General features: G+C 44.1%; 1 protein-coding gene across 4 annotated transcripts in view; it reads right to left on the bottom strand.

Annotated features, from left to right (window-relative positions):
• The window catches only part of WASF3 (WASP family member 3), a 72627-nt gene that overhangs the window by 19185 nt on the left and 33142 nt on the right, over window positions 1-20300 (bottom strand). For all 4 annotated transcript variants that reach the window (XM_055426347.2, XM_055426350.2, XM_055426348.2 and 1 more), the window contains 2 exons: window positions 18344-18436; window positions 9897-10039 (listed from right to left, as the gene is read on the bottom strand). In XM_055426347.2, the coding sequence (XP_055282322.1) occupies window positions 9897-10029 (133 nt within the window). In that variant the 5' untranslated portion in view covers window positions 10030-10039; window positions 18344-18436. The remainder of the gene's footprint in view (window positions 1-9896; window positions 10040-18343; window positions 18437-20300) is intronic.

The raw sequence follows: 20300 nt of genomic DNA, 5'->3' as shown, positions 1-20300 counted from the left end.
TCAATTTCCAAATCCTAACACCATTCCTTTACTCTCTCAACAGACATTTAATAACTGCCTGCTGAGCGTGCAAGGAGCATGACTGCTAGATGCTATGGCATGAGTACATTTAGTTCTTTAAGAAACAGCTCAACCATCTTCCAGAGTGGCTGGACCATTCTGCATTCCCACCAGCGACGAACGAGAGTTCCCATTGCTCTCCACCCTCAGTGTTTTATGGTTCGGCTGTGCTAATAGGTGTGTTTCATCTTGTTTTAGGCTGCATTTCCCTGAAGACTGTGATGTGGAGCATCTTTTCATGTGCTTGTTTGCTATCTGCACATCTTCCCCAGCGAGAGGTCTGTTCAGGTCTTTTGCCCATTTTTCAAACAAGTGGTTCATTTTTTTACTGCTGAGTTTTAAGAGTTCTTTGGATATATTTTGGATAATGGTCCTTTATCAGATTGTCTTTTGGAAACAGCTTCTCTCAGTCGTTGGCCTGTCTTCTTCTTATTCTCCACAATATCTTTTACAGAACATAAGTTTTTAATTTGGATGAAGGCCAGCTTATCAATTATTTCTTTCACTGCCATGCCTTTTAGTACTGCATCTAAAAAGTCACAGTCATATCCGAGGTCATCTAGATTTTCTCGTTTGCTATCTTCGAGGGATTTCATTGTTTTAGATCTAGGTCTAGGATCCATTTTGACTTAATTTTTGTGAGGGGTATAAGCTGCATTGACCTGCAACTTTTTATCAGCATATTCTATCAACTTATCACTCGACAGGGAAGAGAGCCTGAATCTTCCTGGAAGAAAAGTTACCTGGAGCAAGAATAACTAATGTTTTCACCGTGCTTTACAGTTTACATGGTGCTCTCACACCCTCAACTTAAGTCTTTGCTGTGAACCCTGAGACTATAACCTCCATGAGAGTTAAGAACCACCTGTGTCCACTGGGTGTCCCCAGCTGTCCCCACCTGGGACAGAGCCTTCTGGCACCACCTGTATGATGACTGAGAACTCATGAGCCAAACATGGAGCCACCGCTCCCACCTTCCAGGTGACTAAGCTGAGCACCAGGTGGTCCGTCCAGACACCGTGCGGGGGAAGTGGGAGAAACAGATGAGACGACAACCTGGATCTCCTCGGTTCCCTGCCTCAGCGCATGCTCCCCTCAGCTTTCTTGGCTAGAAGTTAGCAACCTCCCAGGAATTATCTCAGGTCATGAGACACTTGGAAATTCCCTGTGTACTTAATAAAATGGACTGAAATATTCTGCTGCCTCAATGGTTACTCATAAGCATCTCTTAAGAACTGGAAATTTCTATAATTTCAAAAATTCTAACAGGGTAACTATCTTAATAACAGGAACACTGTCTGAGGAAAGAAGAGTAAGAAAGGAATCAATGAACAACACTAAAAACGGGAGTGGGGACTCTGACTACGTATCTCAGTTGAGCAGCAGATCGTTTCTCCTGAAGCCAAAAACCTGCGGTGCGGCTCTCTGGAGTCACTTGAAATACTGCTGACAGTCCCCACTCACGCATTATACAAAATGGTTCCAAAAGGCAAACCAATTAAAAAAAAAAGTCTTCAGATGAACTGTGCATGCTTTTAAGCACTGTAACGAAATGTGGGATCCAACGGTAAGGTTTGTTTGCTGCCTTTATTATGAACTTCCTGAGCAAGCCTTGTGTGTCTAATCATCTAACAGACATCTCCATGCTGGTGTCTTGTAAGAATCGCAATCCCTGGACAAGTTCTCAAAGGAGCTCATGTTCCCATTAACTCAAACCCACACCCTACGTGGAAAGGCATGGTCCGCCTGCGATGAAGCCCCAGAAAGAATAGAGTCGCCCGTGAGTGCTCCCTCCCTCCACGGGCAGACACCAAATCTCTCCTACCTCCCACCCCCTGGGCTCTGGCCCTTCCTGTTTCTCTCCTGAATTACATCAACAGCTTTGTTTTCCTGTGTCCAGATTCGCCTTCCATCCTTAGGTCTGCACGTCACTGTGCTGCTACTCCAACCCTTCACTGCTGCCATCATCTCAAGACCAAACCCAAGGCTCTGAGCAGGCACTTTTGCTCTGTCCTTTTTCTGGGCTCTGGCAGAACACACTGCCTTAACCCTCCCCACTTGCTCACAGATGCCGTTAGTCCTTTGTGTGTTCAAACCCCTTCCATGCTGTCACCTCACTCAGAAGAGATGAAGGCTGGCACTGACTCAGAAGGTTCTGCCGGGTCCAGCTCAGTGACCTCCTGGGCCCATCCCCTGCTGCTGTCTCCCTCCCACGTTCCTCGCCAACCACGCAGGCCCTGAGGATACTCGGACACACCAGACACGCCCGCTCCTGCCCGGGCTTTCACATCTCCTGTACCTCCCGCCTGGACCACTTCTGTCACCCAGGTCTAGACCCAAACGTCATCTTCTAAGGGAGACGTTCTCTAGCATCTCTAGCTAAATGACAATCACCTCTCCGTACACACACTCACAGACATAAACAAACCCCTACACCCACCGTCCCCTCCCTACTATGCTTTTCATTGAGCACTCACCGCCACATAGTACGTTATACACTTGTATTTAGAGATCCTGTTTCCGGCCTGCCTCCTTCCACAAAAGCACACGATCCAAGAAAGGAGGACTCTATGCATCGCTGCATCAATCGCCAAGGTCTAGGGCGTGTCTGGCTTATTGTAGGTGCTCAAAAAGAGATTTGAAGAAACGAACAAAAATGCACACACTTAAAACCCATCCTTCGGGAAGCAGACTGGGGTCTGTGAGATCAGAGGCCCCCTCCCGGTGTCCTCAGATACCCAGAGGACATCTTAGTCACAGGACGCATCCTACACCTCTCCTCTTGGCTTTTTTACACAGGTCCTATAAGGGCGTGGGCCCTGCCCATGGTCTCAGTACTGATTGAGCTAGCCAGTGCTCAGCATCTCTTGAATAAAAACACATAACCTGTACCAGTGTTTTCTTGTTCACAAGGACACAACCAATAAAGGTTCCCTGCTCAGGTACATTTGGGAAATGTTGGACTTGAAAGGTTAAACATGTACATGCCTCAAGCATCTCAAAATCTTTAACATGTTTGTGTGTGTTGGGGTTCCGCAGGACAAGCACCGTGCACACCACATTTTCAAACTGACTGGTTTTTGAAACACCAGTAACGCCTTTCAGACTATTTTCTGAAGCCTGTTTGGGAAAACGCCTGCCCATTCAGCCAGACGACCTATAGGCAAAGCACCGTGTTCCAAATGGTTTGGATTCAAGCCTAGCAGCTGTTTTTTTCGAATGCCAGATGTAATCAAAATGGAACCAACTAATTTTTTTCTACTTGACCATTAATGGTTAAAATAAAATTTAAAAAATCCAGTGCAACTCTAAGAAAACCCCTTTTCCTTCAGCGCTGCAGAAATCTAATTAATAGCGACAGTGTGTGCCACCGACAACTCGGACATGGACAGCACAGCCTCTTGCAAAAGTGACTCAAATGTTCTCAAAACACACTCTGTAGATGCTAAACAGGCCAAAAAGGATCAATGACACAGACCCTCCACCTTCACTGCTTAATCCTATTTGAAAAAACACAACGGACCCTCTACTCCCCTTGGAAGTTCTCGATTTATAAAAAGAAACAGAAATTAAAGACTTGCAAACTTGATCTTCTACCAGCTGCTGGAAGCTGACAAGTGACTAAAGAGAAGAAAATGGGAGGAACTATATTTTCTGATGAACAGGAATAAAGTGTTGCAACCACAGCACTCAGTTCTACGAAGAGCTTAATTTGACTCACTCTTCCAATGGTAAGTCTGGTAACAGCTTAACTGAGCTAACTTTGAATTGAATTAAAGACCACGAAGAGGTAAGAGCTACTGATTCATTCTTAACTGACAAAGAACCAATCAGGGATTTATCTGTATCACACGAGTTTGAGTCCAAGCTCAAAAAATCTTGTTGGGAAGGAAGGGAGCAAGGAATGGGGCAATAGGCAGAGGGTGATCTCTCAATAAATGAGTATTTGGTAGAAAGGATGCGGACGGGAGTCAGAGGTGCATGAGCCAGGCAAGAAGAAGGTGAACTCAGTACTGGGATCACCACTGTACAGCGGGCGGGGCAGGACGTGCCGGTGCAGAGGCAAAGCAGAGGACTGAGACGGCAGAAGGGGGATGTCTGGTTCTCTCCTAAAAGCTTTAATTTTCCCCCTGAAATAAGCAAATCATTAGCTCACAATCTGGGATGGGGGGCTGCGGGGAGAAAAGATGTGAAACAGGCAGGAAACTAATTAGTGCAGGAATTACAGTGTGACTGCCAAGCAGCCCTGAATGCCCACCTGAGGAAGGCTAATGATTTCATGTCCCTCTCCTTTTCTGACACAAGCATTTAAAGATACAAACTTCCCTCTGAGCACCTCTTTACATAAATCCCACAAATACGTTGGTGATTCTGTGTGTTCATTACTGGTACAGTGAGAGTTTGCAATTTCCTTTTTGATTTCTTCTCTGACCCAAGGATTAATTTAGAAGCTGCTGTTTGATTTTCCAATATGTGAGAACTGTCTAGAAAGATTATTAGAATTATTTTCTCATTAACATCATACTCTTGGTGGTACGAGTCTCTTCAAATGTATTATTTTATGGCTAAGCGCATGCCCCATCTTAGAGAGGGAGCATTAAAAGAACGTATATTCTGCAGGTCGGAGTTTTGTGTTCTACAAACATGGATGAAGTCAGCCTGGCTGGCAGTGTCATTCAAACCTCCCATACCCTGGTAAGTTGTGATCCTTGGAATCTGTCTTTCCCAGTTCCAGGGCAGTGGTTTGTCCTGTGACCTCAGTTCGCTGATGAGCTAAGAGAAGCTGCTGAGATCTTTCCTTGTGCAGGTGGGTGTGACTTCCACGTCTGGAATGCCAGGCTGGGGTCATCGGTGACTCCTGCTTCTTTCTTTAACTTCTCTTTTTCTTGATCGAGTGTCACACTTTTCTCCCTTCCCATGAGTCTCCTACTTCTGGCTGGACCACGTTGTAAAAGGCTGGTAGAGAACGAAGCAGACACAGCAGACCTGCCCTTATGAAAGGCCCTGTGTCAAGGAGGCATACAGCTGAGCTGAGACTGCTGATGACCACGATCGTGGACTGATAGGAGAGTGGGGTCATGGTTTGCACAGTCTTAGAAAAAATATTAAGAGCCTTGAAAATCTTCCCTCAATGTTTTTAGGTGATAATAACAGTGCAGATCACAACGATCAGAAAGACACCTGTAAGTCACTTAGGATACGTTACCGTAGGCCTATGAACTCATGAGATGGGAGGAACACAGTTGATAAAGGCAGAGAGGTTTGATGGCTGGCTCTCCACGTGTGCTAGGAAGAATTGGTCTGCGTTTAAATCCTGCCACGTTGCAGTCGGCCCAGGGCAGGGAGAGGTGAGAAACAACCCTGGTGTCATTACTTCTATTGAGAAAACACTTCTTCACCCTCTCCCACAGAGGGTGAAGGTGGAATGATTGGGGAGAATGGAATTGTAGCATGTATATTTATCATAAGTGACCAGTCCAGGTTCGACGCATACATTTTCCTCTGTTCATTTCTTTGCATTTGTGCTTTTTTAATAAAATTCTTTTTTAGAAATAAAAAAATAAATAAAAAAAAAAAAGAGAAAACACTTCTGATGCTCCAGGTGAGCGATGGGTTAGGGAAGACGCTTGTTTCCAACAGCCCCTGTCTTTGTGAGGAGGGGATTCTTCTACTTGCCTCCAATTCGACAGAGCCTTACTTTACAGTTACACATACAAAGGACTACTTACGTCCTTCACTGGCTTTCTATTTTCATCCACAAGAAATGCAAACATGTATCTCAGTTTGAAGCAGTATATTTTAAAAAATTCATGCTGTTTCTTCCAGTCAACTCTGTCTAGTACATAAACACCTCTTCTCTTAAAGCACCCTTAACCTAGCCTGAACCTGCATGGCGATGAACTTGTGATCTATCTCTTGAATATATTATGTTTAACCTTCCCTTTTTCCCCTCAAATATTCCATTTGGCTAAAATCATCCAAGAAATCCATTCAGTGCATTCCTTCAAAACACTTAAAATCTCTCTTCTGACTAGAACTGCACTTGGTATAATCAATTAACACAACCCTGAATTTCAGATCCAATTACATAAAGCAAATGTATTACGCTGCAAGCCATCAAGGAAGTATTTTCATTCAATTTAGCATTTGGTTTGATATGAGACATAATACATACAGTATTAATAAAAATATTAATCACTAATTTAAAAACTGAGAAGAAAACAGACTTTCCTTCTCATTTATACAAGTACTCAATGTAGAAATTAAATGGAAAATTGGTTTTGTAATAGTTTTTTTTAAAGAGACTCATGTTTAAAACTGATAGAGTCTCAGAATTTTTATACCATTGGTAAGGATGATCTAGGCTCTGTGGGAGGAAGCTTGATGACATATAAGATGAAAGAAATCTTTAAAAAAAAAAAAGAGATGCCAAAAAAGATTTGAGATGTAAATACTAGTTTTATACAAGAATTATGACAGTGTCTCCCCAAACAAAGAAATGTATGTATGCCCAATAGCAAGATAACGGTTATTCATGGTATATCAATATAATACAATAATCTCCAGATATTAAAAATGTATCTTAGATGCTAAATATATATCGAGTATAGGCTACAAAACCAGATGTATGAGAAATCGCTTTTAGAATGATATATATGAACCATTATCAATAACTTCCTGTGATTAATAGAAAAACTTGTAATATTTTCCTTTCATGTTATCCTGTGCTAAGTTCTCTGTACTATCTTATTAGTACCATCAAATATAACCGAAAACTCTGGCATCTAAGGTCTAATTCCTTTCCTTGTGCCATCTTGGGGGCCTTCGTAAGAAAGGAAAAGAAAGCTATTACTGCAAGAACATAGAGAGAGAATTGGAAACTGGCTGGGGAGGCACAGAAATGGATTTTTCACAAATGCTCTGTCTCCTTTTTAAAGCAAATTCTATTAGAATTACATTATAATACCAGAAGGAATTTGATTGCAAGACACTAATTTTAATTGAGCAACTAGGTGATAAGAACAAGAGCACTCATAATTAATCAAGGAAAATGATGAAAAAGCACTCCCGATTCAATGTTAATTGCTACACTAAACTGTCATTATTTGAAGGAAAAAAAAATCAATACTCCATTGCTGGAAAACCAAGTAACACACTAATTTTTTTTTTTCCCTCACTGAAGTAAAGTTGATTTACATATTATTTTCATTTCAGTTATATTACACAGTGATTCAATATTTTTACAGGCTATAGACTGCATTAGAAGCTATTACAAGATAATGGCTATAATTCCCTGTGCTGCATATGGAGGATTCTTGTTGCTTATCTGCTTTATACATAGTAGTTTGTATTTCTCAATCCCACACCCCTATCTTGCCCCTCCCTCTGCCCCACCGGTAATCACTAGCTTGTTTTCTGTTTCTGTTTTGCTATATACATTCATTTATTTTCTAGATTTCACATATAAGGGATATACAGTATGTCTTTCTCTGACACTTATTTCATCAAGTATAATATTCTCTCGGTCCATCCACATCGCTGCAAATGGCAGGATTTCATTCTTTTTTGTGGCAGAGTAATATTCTACTGCGTGTATGTGTTTATCTAGCCCACCGTCTCTATCCATTGGTCAATGGCCATTCAGGCTGCTTCCATGTCTCAGCTGTTGTAAACAGTGCTGCTATGAACACTGGGGTTGTTGAAAAACGTTTTCAAGTTAGTATTTACATTTTCTCTGTATATAAATCCAGGAGTGGAATCGCTGGTCATACGGTAGTTCTGTTTGCATTCTGAGGGACTACTTGGTATCTATTATCCCCTCATGACGCGGAACTGTCCCCCGACAGATGTGAAGAGAACCAGGGAGACACCAAAGGTGCACCAGGCCCTCTACTGCTAGTTTTCCTTCTGGAAAAGGCCAAAGAGATGCCTTCTGGCCCCAGCTCTGTTCTTCCTCCCCTCGACCCATGAGAGCAATGCTCTCCAGCCTTTTTGACACCAGGGGACCGATTTTGTGGCAGACAATTTTTCCATGGATCAGGGGCAGGGGGCTGGTTTCCAGATGATCCATCACACTTTCTTTGCTCCTTATCTCTAATCTAACCTCACCACTGAGCTGACAGGAGGTCGTGGGTCTGCAGCCCAGGGACTGGGGACCACTGCACTTGAGAACTAGTGACTCTGGATTCCCCGTTTAAAGGATACCCCGGTCTTCACTGGGTCCACCTGGACAGCCCAGGGTAACCCGCTTCTTGTGAGGTGAGCTGACAAGCAGCCTCAACCCTCTGCCTGCTGAGTGACACAGCACACCCATGGGTCCCAAGGGTGAAGATTCAGATACCCTCGGAGGGGCTGCCCTCAGTCTGCCCAAAGGGGACTCCATGGAACAGACCAGACCGTGTGGGCAGCTCCACTTACAGACAGGCCCCACAGACACAACGCTGTACATGGAACATGGCACGATTGTTAAAAACTGTAATAGTTCATGTTGGTTTTCCTCACTTAGACCCCACGCCCATAGCGTTTCAGGCATAAAAACAAGAGACTGAAAAGCATTCTTACAGAAATACATGAAGGCACACAGAGACACATTTGCCCTTCAATAATCTACATGGTATCCTCCTGTAACATGAATCTACACATTTTATCAACAACCACTACCAAAAATCAATTATAATTAGTTCAGACTCCAGAAGAAATCTATTTTGAAACACATTTTAAGTAATTTCCAGGTTACTCTGGCCTCAGCCAATGATTATAGGTATCATCTATCAAAAATATATCCATAGCAACACAGTACAATTCTTTTAAAGAAAAAAGAAAATACTCATCTGTTGTGTTTCTTCTTCAAAACAAAAGTACTTGAGTTTGTTTTTTTTAACCACTCTCCTGTGCTTGAGGTGACCGGGATGTGAAATTTCATGGAGGATTTTCTCATTATTAACAGAGGTTCTGAAAATTTAGCTGTGAAAACCTGTCACCCAAAATGCAGTGTGAACCATCTAAACCGAAAAGCAGTGGGATGACGTGAGAAAATAAGATCACGACGTGAACAGAAAAGCTAGGCAGAAAGACTGCAACTTCAGAAAGCTTTGGAGGAAAAGCATTCTCATGCACACGTGAGTCTTAAGAAACGGAGGATTCCTTGTGTATCTCATACTAATGTTCAAAACTGGAATAAAAGGAAGCCCTCTCCTCTTCATGCTTGTGTTTGCTTACGTGTCTGTAACCCATGCATGTGACGTGTGCATGGCACTGCACACGTGTCACCAGCAACTCACTGCTGACCTCCGTTCAGAAGTCAGTACCCGCACTTTAACCTTTTAGAAGGTTAAAATCAGCCAGTCTCACTGGTTTCAGGGAGGACCCTCTGATTCATTTGAAACCTTATTCAATCAACAAACACATATCAAGCCTCCGCTCTATGCCAGTCATAGCACAGTTCTCAATTCACTACATTAAAAAAAAAAAAGATTAGTCCTGTCCAAGTGTAATAAATAACTCACTTAAAAAACAACTACCAATTGTTTTAATCCTTATGTATAACAAGCTTTTGAAAATGAACACTGCTTTAAACTACACATTTGGTCTTATCTAGTCATCTGTGAACCAGTCAAGTCCAACTTGATCACACCAAGCCGCTGTCAGCAGACCAGAGAAGGCAGACAGCTCATTTCACGCCAGGAAATTTTCAGGAGGGAGGAAGGCTCTTTCCTCCAAAGCCTCTTCTTTGGACAATCTCAGAACTACTGAACTGGAATCACTTGGCTAAAGTCATTAAAATTAACACGTCATTGGCAATCAGAAAGGAGGGAGCCCAAGGCGAGGGGACTCACTCAGGCTGCTCAGCTGGCGGATGATGGCGGCCAGCGTGCTGTTGGTCACACACTCGAGCTCGCTGGTGATGCCCTCGGGCAGGGCCCCCCGGCACAGGTGCCGGGGCTCGATGTTCCTCTTCACTAAGGGCATGGCTCCAGATCTGAAAATGAAAAAGATGGTTTCAGAAGCTCACAGTCCCAGTGCAACGTGCCTGGAGCTTTGACTCCCTGGAAAATCAGCTCTTGCCCAGGAATCCGCACTAGCCTGTCGCTTCTATGTCAGCAAACTGGCTAAACATGCAACAGATGTCGAACTGGTTATATAAATGTTACAGATTTCAAAGAAACACGGACAGCACATTCTACTTTTAGAGAAAAACGATGTATGCACAATTTCTAGTTAAGCATAATAGAAATAAAATACTTAAAATTATTCCCCATCTAATTTTGCTTACTGTACAATTAATCTAAACCTGAATTTTTCCTGTGATTTTACTCATTATGCAAGAAGACACCTGCACGTTGGCATTTAACTTCCAGTCGTACTCTTCATTACAATCCAAGTCAAATGGTCAAAGAACTTCAGAATCATATCAATATGCTTTCTACTTTCAGGCAACTTTCCTACCTTCCAATAACTCATCTAATCTCTCTTTAAAATTCCACACAATGAAGCTCTTCAGTTATCCCATAGCATGATTAACTGGAATACCTTTTTTCTTAAAAAAAAAAAAAAAAAGAAAGAAAGAAATTACGGAAGCAACGCCACAGATGTTTAAAACAGTGTGAAGTTCTCAGAACATCTCTTTCCGTGACCATCCCCGTCCATGTGAACCATCTGGAAGATGTCTTTTGGGTGAGCAGCCAACTGAGTGAAACAAACACAATTAGTCAGTTTTTCCAGATATCTTACTGCTGGTGGTTTTCAGTTGAATTTTGTGGTGATCAGAGGGCATGCTTTGTCTGATTTTAATTCTTTTAAATCTGTTTTAAGGCCCAGAAAGCGGTGTGTCTTGGTGAATGCCTCACACGCGCTCCAAAAGACTGTGTATCAGCTGCAATGACTGCTGCTGCTGCTGCTGAGATGTTCGGTATCCTTAGCTGATTTTTAATACACTCGTTTCATGAATTACTGAGAGGGGTGTTGAAGTTGTCAGTGATCACTGTGGATCTGTCAGTTTTGCTCTTGAGCTCCATCAGTTTGTCTTTATGTATTTTGAAGGTCTGCTGTTGAACATATACAGAACATTTAAGATTCCTGTGTCTTTTTAATTTATTACCTTTGGTTGCCCTGGGTCTACACTGCTGCTCGCGGGCTTTCTCTGGTTGTGGCAAATGGGGGCTACTCTCTAGTTGTGGTGTGTGGGCTTCTCATCACAGCAGCTTTTCTTGTTGCAGAGCACGGGCTCTAGATGCACGGGCTTCAGCAGTTGCAGCTCTCGTGGGCTCCGCAGTTGCAGCGCCTGGGTTTAGTGGCTCTGTGGCACGTGGGCGCTTAGTCCCTCAACCAGGGATCGAACCCGCGTCCCCTGTACCGGCAGGATTCTTAACCCCTGGACCATCAGGGAAGTCCCCACTGTATATTCTCAGTGCAATGACCTCATTATCCTTCGGTGATGCTCCACTTTTTCTGGGAGATCGCTGTGCTGGCTGCCCGTGTTTGGACCTGTGATCCTGTTGACAGGTATGCAGGAATTCTGTCCTCAGAATAAACATGATCCCAGCAGAAGCGGCCACACAGAGCCCGTGCTCTGACTCCGCTGTATTGTCCACTGTGAAGGGCAAGGTTGCGGCTGCTCCCTGGTTTTACAGCACTCCACCTGCCAGCTAATGTCCCCAGGAGGTCACGTGTCCGCAGTCGGAGTGGAAACCTGGGCTTCCCCAAGGCCCAGCCCATTCCATGGCCTTCTAGAGCGACACCACCTGGCCTCCTCCTAGTTAAGCTTCAGAGGAAAGTCATGACAAAGTGAGGGGCGAGGCGGGGGAAGGACTGGGGACAGTTCAGCAGTCATGGTTCACCGGGATCAACGTCCAGGCTTTGCTACTAGAACATGGTCCGTCCACTTCTGAAGGAAGAGAGGCAGAAAGGCACCAGGGTCCTGCCACTAACACCGCACCGTCTTAACCAAGATGGGCCTCAGGTTCCTCTTCTGATCAACAGAGCTGCTGTTCTTGCAGGGTCCCGAGCTCTCATAGGCTTTCCTTCCTCCCAGTTAGATACACTTAGCTGGCCTCCAGAAACATCCACAGTGGATTCGCCTGCACGCCACACATCTGCATTTTGATTAGACTTCAGCCAGTGGAAATGGAAAGAATAAACATCAAAAAATAAGACAAAAATCCCTTTCCTCAAGGAATTAACGGTTCAGTGAGAGGGACAGGCATATAAATGAAGTTACAATCCAGGGTGACAAGCACTAGTTTAAGGTGTTTCTCATTTCCTGGGAAGTTAAAACACAACTGCAAAGACCTCACTGGTGGGGAAGAGGGGGTAGGGGCAGGGTCACACTGCACCGCCAACCCCCGGCAGCACGAGGAGGCCACTCAGTAAACATCAGGGGGTGAGGAGTGCAGTTCACAGCCACGGCTTAGAAGCAGGTCAGCGTACAGCGGTGAGCAGAGCTGCGTCCAAGACTTAGAAGCAGCATCCCAAGTCATCCAGTCTTTGCTCAAAACCCTCTACAACTAAATAATAAGTATCTCTGGGTGGGGAAAGCAGAGTTCTGTCTATGGACTAACACAGTGACACACATGAAATGGTCGTTCACCTTTCCTTGACATATGGACCCTTCCGGTGGATGTTAACACCCAGTTCTAATTGAAAAGGCAGAGAACAGAGGTCAAGGATGACATTCCTCTGCCCCCATGCGTTCACCACTGGCTTCTGTCTCATTGCTTGTCTGCTCTAAGAAGAAGCCCCAGAGCCATCAGTCGTTAATCATGAAGGAGATGCAGCTGAAACCACTGGGAGGTAGCGGGCACACCTGTTAGAATGGATGAAGGTAAAACCACTGGCCACACCGAACATTTGCTAAGGATGTAGACAGAGCACAGTTCTCTGCTGAAGGGAATGGAAAACGACCCAATCACTATGGCAGTCTGGCAGGTTCTTCAAAGATAAACACACACTTCTCAGGATGACCCTAGGATCTACTCCACGCCTGGGAACTCATGCAAAAGTAAAAGCACATGCCCGAAAAAAGACCTGTACACGAACGATCATACACCTTCATCTGCAAAAGCCAAAAACAACCCCAGAATAGAAACAAGCCCAAATTCATCAACAGGCAAGCAGATAAACAAAGAGTACTTCTCAGCAACAGCGAGGAGTGAATCACTGATCCGGGAAACAATGTTGACAAAGTTGGGATGATCATGCTGAACCAAAGTCAGACCAAAAACTGTACAGCCAGAAGGACTCCATCTATGTAACTATGATACTGTGATTTACAGTAACAAATATATATATTTGGTCTTCAACTCCATCGATGGCACGGAGCTCCAAAAACTCTCAGAATTCCTAAGTGACAAGAGCTATAAAGGTGTCTTTTGCCACAAACAAGCCAACCCCACTGAACCACACCTGTGGATGTTAGTGAAGTGACTCCAGACCCTGCCTAAGGATGGGGGGCTGGTTACCAGAGGAACCAACCCAGTAAGTAGGAGGCTGGAAGCTTCAGTCCCACCCCTGAATCCCTGAGGAGAGGACAGGGGCTGGAAGCTGAATTCCGTCACCCATGCCGATGTCCTAATGCATCATGTCCGTCATGAAGCCTCCATACTCCCAAAAGGATGGGGTTCAAGGGCTCCCAGGTTCATGCACCAGATGAACATGCCAGGAGGGTGGCGTGCCCTAAGCTCACGGGGACAGAAGCTCCAGGGGCTCAGGGCCTGCAAGACTTCGCCCTTTGTTTTCATCCTCAAACTGCTCATTGCATCCTTGAAGGTCCTTCTAACAACCCTGCCATGAGTCCGGTGAGAAAATTGGCTTCCTGGGCTCTGGGCACCATGAAGCTCAGATGGGGCTGTGGGAATCTTGGATTTAGAGCTAGTCGGCCAGAGTGCAGGTGACAAAGGAAGCTGGTGGGGCACGGGCAGGGGGTCGTGGAGGATGGACCCTTCACCTGTGGGGTGACTGCCCTCCACCAGACACATGTCAGAACTGAGGTCAACTGCATGCCCAGAGGTTGGTGCCGCCAAACTGCCTGCCATTGGAAAGTCCACACGTCTAGTGTCAGACGAAGAAGCGCAGACACACACAGAGTGCTTTCCCTTTACAGTCACGTTCTGGAAACGCAAACCCATCTCCAGAGACACAGGGAAGATCGGAGGCTGCCTGGAGGTCGGGGAGCAACCAGGGAGGGTTGACCAAGGCTAGATAAACGTCCGTAGTGATAGTGTGCGAGCTCACATCTGGTCTGTGCTGGTGGTTTTGTGGCCATGTGCATGGGTCAGAATTCATCAGATGGTACGTCTCAAACACGCATCCTTTACTGCTGGTCAGTTACGCCCAATAAAACTGCTTAAAACTGGATCCGTGGGGGTGGATGAGAGATGCAGAGCAGAATACAAATGGGGAGATGGCTGGAAATGTATTCCCTATTTAGATTCTGACATGATGGTCAGGTAGAAAGAATTACTATCAGCCACAGACAAGGGACAAAAGACTACAACAGACAAAAAAAACCACAGAAAAAATATAAATTTAGCAACTCATCGGGCACGGCTCCAGAAGAGTAATACAAAAGGCCACAGTTAATGGCTCGGTGAATCCAGCAAACAGAAACGCTAGCTCAGTTCCGAGGAAAAGTTTCCTCCTGCAGAGTTCCCTCCTCCTCAGGGCATGTGTTCCCCCCTCACCAGGCCCCAAGTCAGTCCTGCAAAGAGGGTGAGCACCGAGCAGAGACAGCTGCTCTGCTCACCCTGCCTCCCGCCCGCACCGCAGCCGGACAAGCTGGACCATTGAGCCGAATCCGAGTTCTTCCACTAAACCCCAGTCCTCACCTACAACGCCTGCTGCTCACCTCCAAGGGCTGCAATGAGACTTCACACCACCAAGGCCAGGAATGCTGAAAAGTGGATCCCAAACCCCCAGACACTACTCCTGTGAAGGAATCAAGGCTTACTTGACACATTAAAGAACTAGCCCCATCCCTCCCTCTCCTCTTTAATTGGACAGGAAGGGGAGGATGGTTTATCAGCACCACGACCCGGCTGTGATCACATTGTGATGAGCAGGCCAGGCTCATGAGCTGCCTTCTGCAGTATTATTACTGCAGTATTTATTAGGATCCACACTAAGTGTCTGTTACGTGAATGCCTTTTAAATAAAACTAAAATAGTAAACCTGCGATTCGAAGTACAATAAACATATGACCTATAGACACTTGACAAACACAAGATTAAGTTGAGTGGTCACTGCATTATTTTCCTAAGAACACATTAAGAAGCTGAAACCATTGAGAGTGCTTTAAGACTTGTGAGGAAGACAGGGCTTTCTGAAAAACATGAATCTCAAAGGATTCTCAGGGACTCAGACTCTACTATATGACCTATGACCTCAAGGTTTAATTCTCAAAAGGCTCTAGTTTTTATTTCTGTTCACTCACTTGACCATAAATTGAGAGTCTTCCTGGAGAGAAGTCAGCATCTCCTCTTCTTGTTAAGAAAGATTCAGCTCTCCTTTTTCTCCACCCTACTCCTTTACAGCAACCATCTGAGAATGACATTCGCCAAAGAAATGAACGAAAGTCCAAAATGCATTAAAAATAAATTTAAGGTCCTGGAGGAAATGAACTATAAGATACAAAAGCAGATCATCTGCCAATCGTGTAAAGAAAACACTATCCGCATAGCCGGAAATATCAACTTGAACCATACAAAATTACCACTTTTGTTGGTCAAAAATAGCCAAATGTTGGTGATTCATATGAATGACATAAAACAAGGTCAAAATAGCAGTAAATCTGTAGAACCTATCAACTGTTCCCCAGCACACGCACTACAAATCTGTGGAGTCTCTGTATTTTTAGAAATCAAAAGCATCCTGATGGCAGTATTTTTGGCAACTAGAAGCTGTGCTTGTGAAAGAAAGTTAAGATATACTGAATGGCTATTTCAGTTAACTACTCTCAATTGTTTGCACTAGGAAAGCAGGAAGAGATATACTAGAGAAATATCTAAAATTTGCAACACTCGGTCTCAAAGAGCACACCCGGTACCTTATTGGTTCCAACATGGTACGAAAGGTGGACTATGATTATCTCCAAAAGGATCATTTGGGTTTACAGGTGATGCAGAGTCCTGCCCCAAGGCCACAGAAGCTGAGCTCAGTACTAAGGTCATCTCCAGAACTGACTGGGCCCCTTGTAACTGTGATCCTAACCAGCCAGTTTCCCTGACCCCAAATTAGGCAAAAATGCCCATCCCAGTACTCTCCCTAACCAAACACCTAATGCCACCCTTTCAACAGAAATTTTCTTTGTCTTGAAGCTATACAAATTGGCTCAGTTCAGCTGCTCAGTCGTGGCTGACTCTTTGCAATCCCATGGACTATAGCACGCCAGGCTTCTCTGTCCATCACCAACTCCCATAGCCTACTCAAACTCATGTACACTGTGTCAGTGATGCCACCCAGCCATCTCATCCTCTGTTATTCCTTTCTCCTCCTGCCCTCAATCTTTCTCAGCATCAGGATCTTTTCCAATGAGTCATTTCTTCACATCAGGTGGCTAAAGTATTGGAGTTTCAGCTTTAGCATCAGTCCTTCCAATGAACACCCAGGACTGATCTCCTTTAGGATGGACTGGTTGGATCTCCCTGCAGTCCAAGGGACTCTTAAGAGTTCTCCAATACCACAGTTCAAAAGCATTCAATTAACCCCCCAAAAGCACTGATTTTCCCTGGTCGGTCAGGAGGTCAGCCCGCTGTACTTGTGGTGCCCACGTGATCTCTGCTCTTTGTTCTCAATAAACTCACTCCTTTATGAAATGACCTGTGCCTGGAACTTCTTTTCCAATCCGTGTTCAGACAGGTCGTTTTACAGAAAATCAAGCAAAGAAACAAAATCATAAAGCTGATGATGGTAAACTGGTTACACATGATAAATGGAAACATGTTATCAATACATATGTAAGCATTTTATATATCACTGACACCCACTACAACTTTATAGGCTGGCAGATAAAGATAAGCTTAACAGATTAAGAACTCAGGGCTCAAAAAAGGTAATTTATCCAGAGTGACGTGACTAGTAAGTGCAAGAACGTCAACTCCAAACCAGCTGTGGCAGGTGCCAAAGTCTTAGTACGTTTCTGCAACTAACATCCTCCGTCAGCATCACCAAGTGAGGGCCCACGGTTTCCGAGGTGCTCTGAGGAATGTTTTTCAATGTTTTCAGCAGCTTATCAAGATTGTGTGTGTGTGCTAAATTGCTTCAGCTGTGTCCCACTCTTTGCAACCCCATGGACTGTAGCCCGCCAGTTTCCTCTGTCCATGGGATTCTCCAGGCAAGAATACTGGAGTGGGTTGCTGTGCCCTCCTCCAGTGTATCTTATATTATTACACAAAACATGTCAGTATATTTTAAGACATGACAGCAAGCATACAAAACAACTGTTAACTCCACCAAAGCTAAGTGACAGTTAGAGTTAACAAATAATGTTGTTATACTCTCATGGTATTTGAGAGGACATCTAAACATTGTTTCAGATAGCCTTTTTCTTTAAAAATACAAAGGCTATTTAATGAAGTTGAAACCAATGCATAACTTTTAAGTACTATACACAGCTTTCCAGTTACATTAACACAAAGAAGAAAATGCCGAAATAAGACCTCCCAATAGATGATGCTGACTTTTAACTTTAAACTTAAAAGAAAATAGTAATTTAAACCCACAAGTGATATAAATGTGTTGCCGTGCTTTCATGAGTTTCAGATCACAGCCACAGAAACCAAAATGTAGATAGTACAGGCTGGTATTCAACAGCGACTACCAGCCCCTACCCTCCCTGCTATATCAGAGGCTAGCAGGCGACCCCACATGTCTGAGGCCCCTGGCGAGGGGAACCCTGAATTTGCTTTCGCCTCTTTCCCTATCCATATACCTTATATTTCTTTTTCTTGCTTTGTTTCACTGACTAGGACAATTCTGAAGTAAATGGGCAAAATATACAGGGTTTGAGAAAATGAGACCCAGTTTAATGAGTCAGAAACTGCATAGCCACATTTGTGGTTTACATAAAAATTAACAGGAAATGAATATATCAAATTTCAGTTTTCCTCTTTCAAATTCTTACTGTTGACTAGGAACAAAAGCTTGATATATTACCTGGCTGTTAATATTTATATATTAAACTATTTAGAAACATTAACATACTTTATCCTATTCTATTTCAAATTAACACTTTGAGCTACAATGTTCTAGAAATTAAATGGCTTTAATGATGAAATGCACACACTCTTACCGTGTCGCTGTTGACTTATGGGTTGCAGAAATGTCCCTTAGGTAGCATCACCACTGGCTCAGGTATCAGAAGTAACAGCAATCAGAATTAAAGCTAAAAAGGAAAAAATAAAATTAAATACTGGCAAGCAAAATGCATTCGCATCTCCAAGAAAGTTTAAAATTCAAATTTCACATTTTGATTATTTCATCAAGGGAGCTCTAGTCCCAGAACTAGTTCTTTTTTAATTAGCAGGGAGCTAACAAGGAATGTGCATTCTGGTATGACTCCCACTCCTTTTCTCGGAATAAGCTCTGCAAGTAACTTCAAGGAGTCGAGTAAATAACAGCCAAAAGGAAGAAACACAAAAGCCCAGTAAATCACAGGTCTGTTCAATGGAACTGCTCACACACACCGCAGGCTTGTGACCACCCTCAATTAATGGAATACCAATCCTTTGCACAAGAACTCTTATTTCAAGTCCATAAAAATTTTGGTGATCACTTAAAAAATATTTCAATAGTACATATGGGGATAAAACAGTGACAAAGACTCCATGTGGGCCGAACTGACCCTAGTGTTTCCAGGATGACTGACAGTAACAGCAAGTCTACAGAGTCACCTGAAGTTAAACACTGTTCACCAGTGAGAAGAAGCTATGCGGTACCAAAAACAATATAGCTTCCTACCCAGAGTTATGGTTCACTGCAGAGAGTATAGTTAAGAAAGGTATACTGAACAAGCATTCATTCATCCAACAAAACTTTCCCAAGTACCTGGCGTAAGCTGGCCCCCGCTTTTCAACACTGCGGACACAAAAATCACTGAGAAGACGCCTGCTCAACCCTGTGAGGGTGGCTGATGCTGGCAGATACAACACAACACAGTAGGTGCAGGAAAGGGCAGAGCAGCCCTGAAGTGGGTGGAGTAAAGCAAAAGCTTCCCGGGAGATCAAGGGCGGGAGGGGAGCAGTGAAGCTAGGAAAGGAGGCCCAGGAAAAGACAGGAAGCAATGTCCTTCGGGAAGGTGAGCAACCTGAAGTCTAGAAAGGGCTGTGTTGTGAGCTGTATGTGGGCCAGCAGATAATGAACACCCAGAGTTAGGATCATCACCATCCTTTTGAAAGTGTGAGAAAATAAAAAAATATATCGTTCAATGACACTCTGATCCACACGTGTCCTCCAAGTTTGCTCACTTAAAATTAACAGCAGCACATGACTTCCTTCCCATTTCTCAGGAGCAGCTGTACGGCGGGCACTTGATTATGCAAAATTAAAAATGACTTTTCCCTAAGTTATTTGCATAAGTGATCATCGTATTTTCAAAAACAGAGAAGTATCTCTGGGTTTTAGATTATCTGGGCCAAATTTCTCCCGAACCAGATCACCTCATCTACATGATTCTGAAAGTAACCAGCATGTATGTTTCACTTTGGATAAGGTTATTATACATATCTGCTAGCTGTGCATAAGGGCAAGGCCAGTGTCCACATACGCTTTGTATTTACAGCCCTGGGTTACCTCTTCCTTTGGGAAACACAAGTGTGGATTCCCCATTCATGTGAAAGGCTATGCAACTAATATTCTATTATTAGTCATCTAGTGGTAAATGTCTCACTGAAGACTAAGCAGAATGCTAACACGTCACTCACATTTAACTTAACCTTCGCAAGGCAGGACAGAACCATGCTCCCTGCCATTTCAATAAACAAAGAACGCTGCCCACCATCCAACCAGCAGCCACGGCAGCTGCCCTGACAAGTCAGCCCTGAGGGCATTCACAATGGAGAAAAACAGGATACAGGCCCTAGGCAGTTAAGACAGAGGATGAAGAACTATGAGCCCAGATCCCTGCATCTTCCCACAAACAGAAAAGCACTAAAATGACTAACCACTCCAGTGTTCTTGCCTGGAGAATCCCAGGGACGGGGGAGCCTGGTGGGCTGCCATCTATGGGGTCGCACAGAGTCGGCCACGAC

Source organism: Moschus berezovskii, chromosome 13 (genome assembly GCF_049115385.1).
Source record: "Moschus berezovskii isolate FMDL1 chromosome 13, NW_MosBer_1.0, whole genome shotgun sequence".
In the NCBI taxonomy this organism is placed as follows: Eukaryota; Metazoa; Chordata; class Mammalia; order Artiodactyla; family Moschidae; genus Moschus; species Moschus berezovskii.
This window is presented reverse-complemented; position numbering and strand designations above follow the sequence as displayed.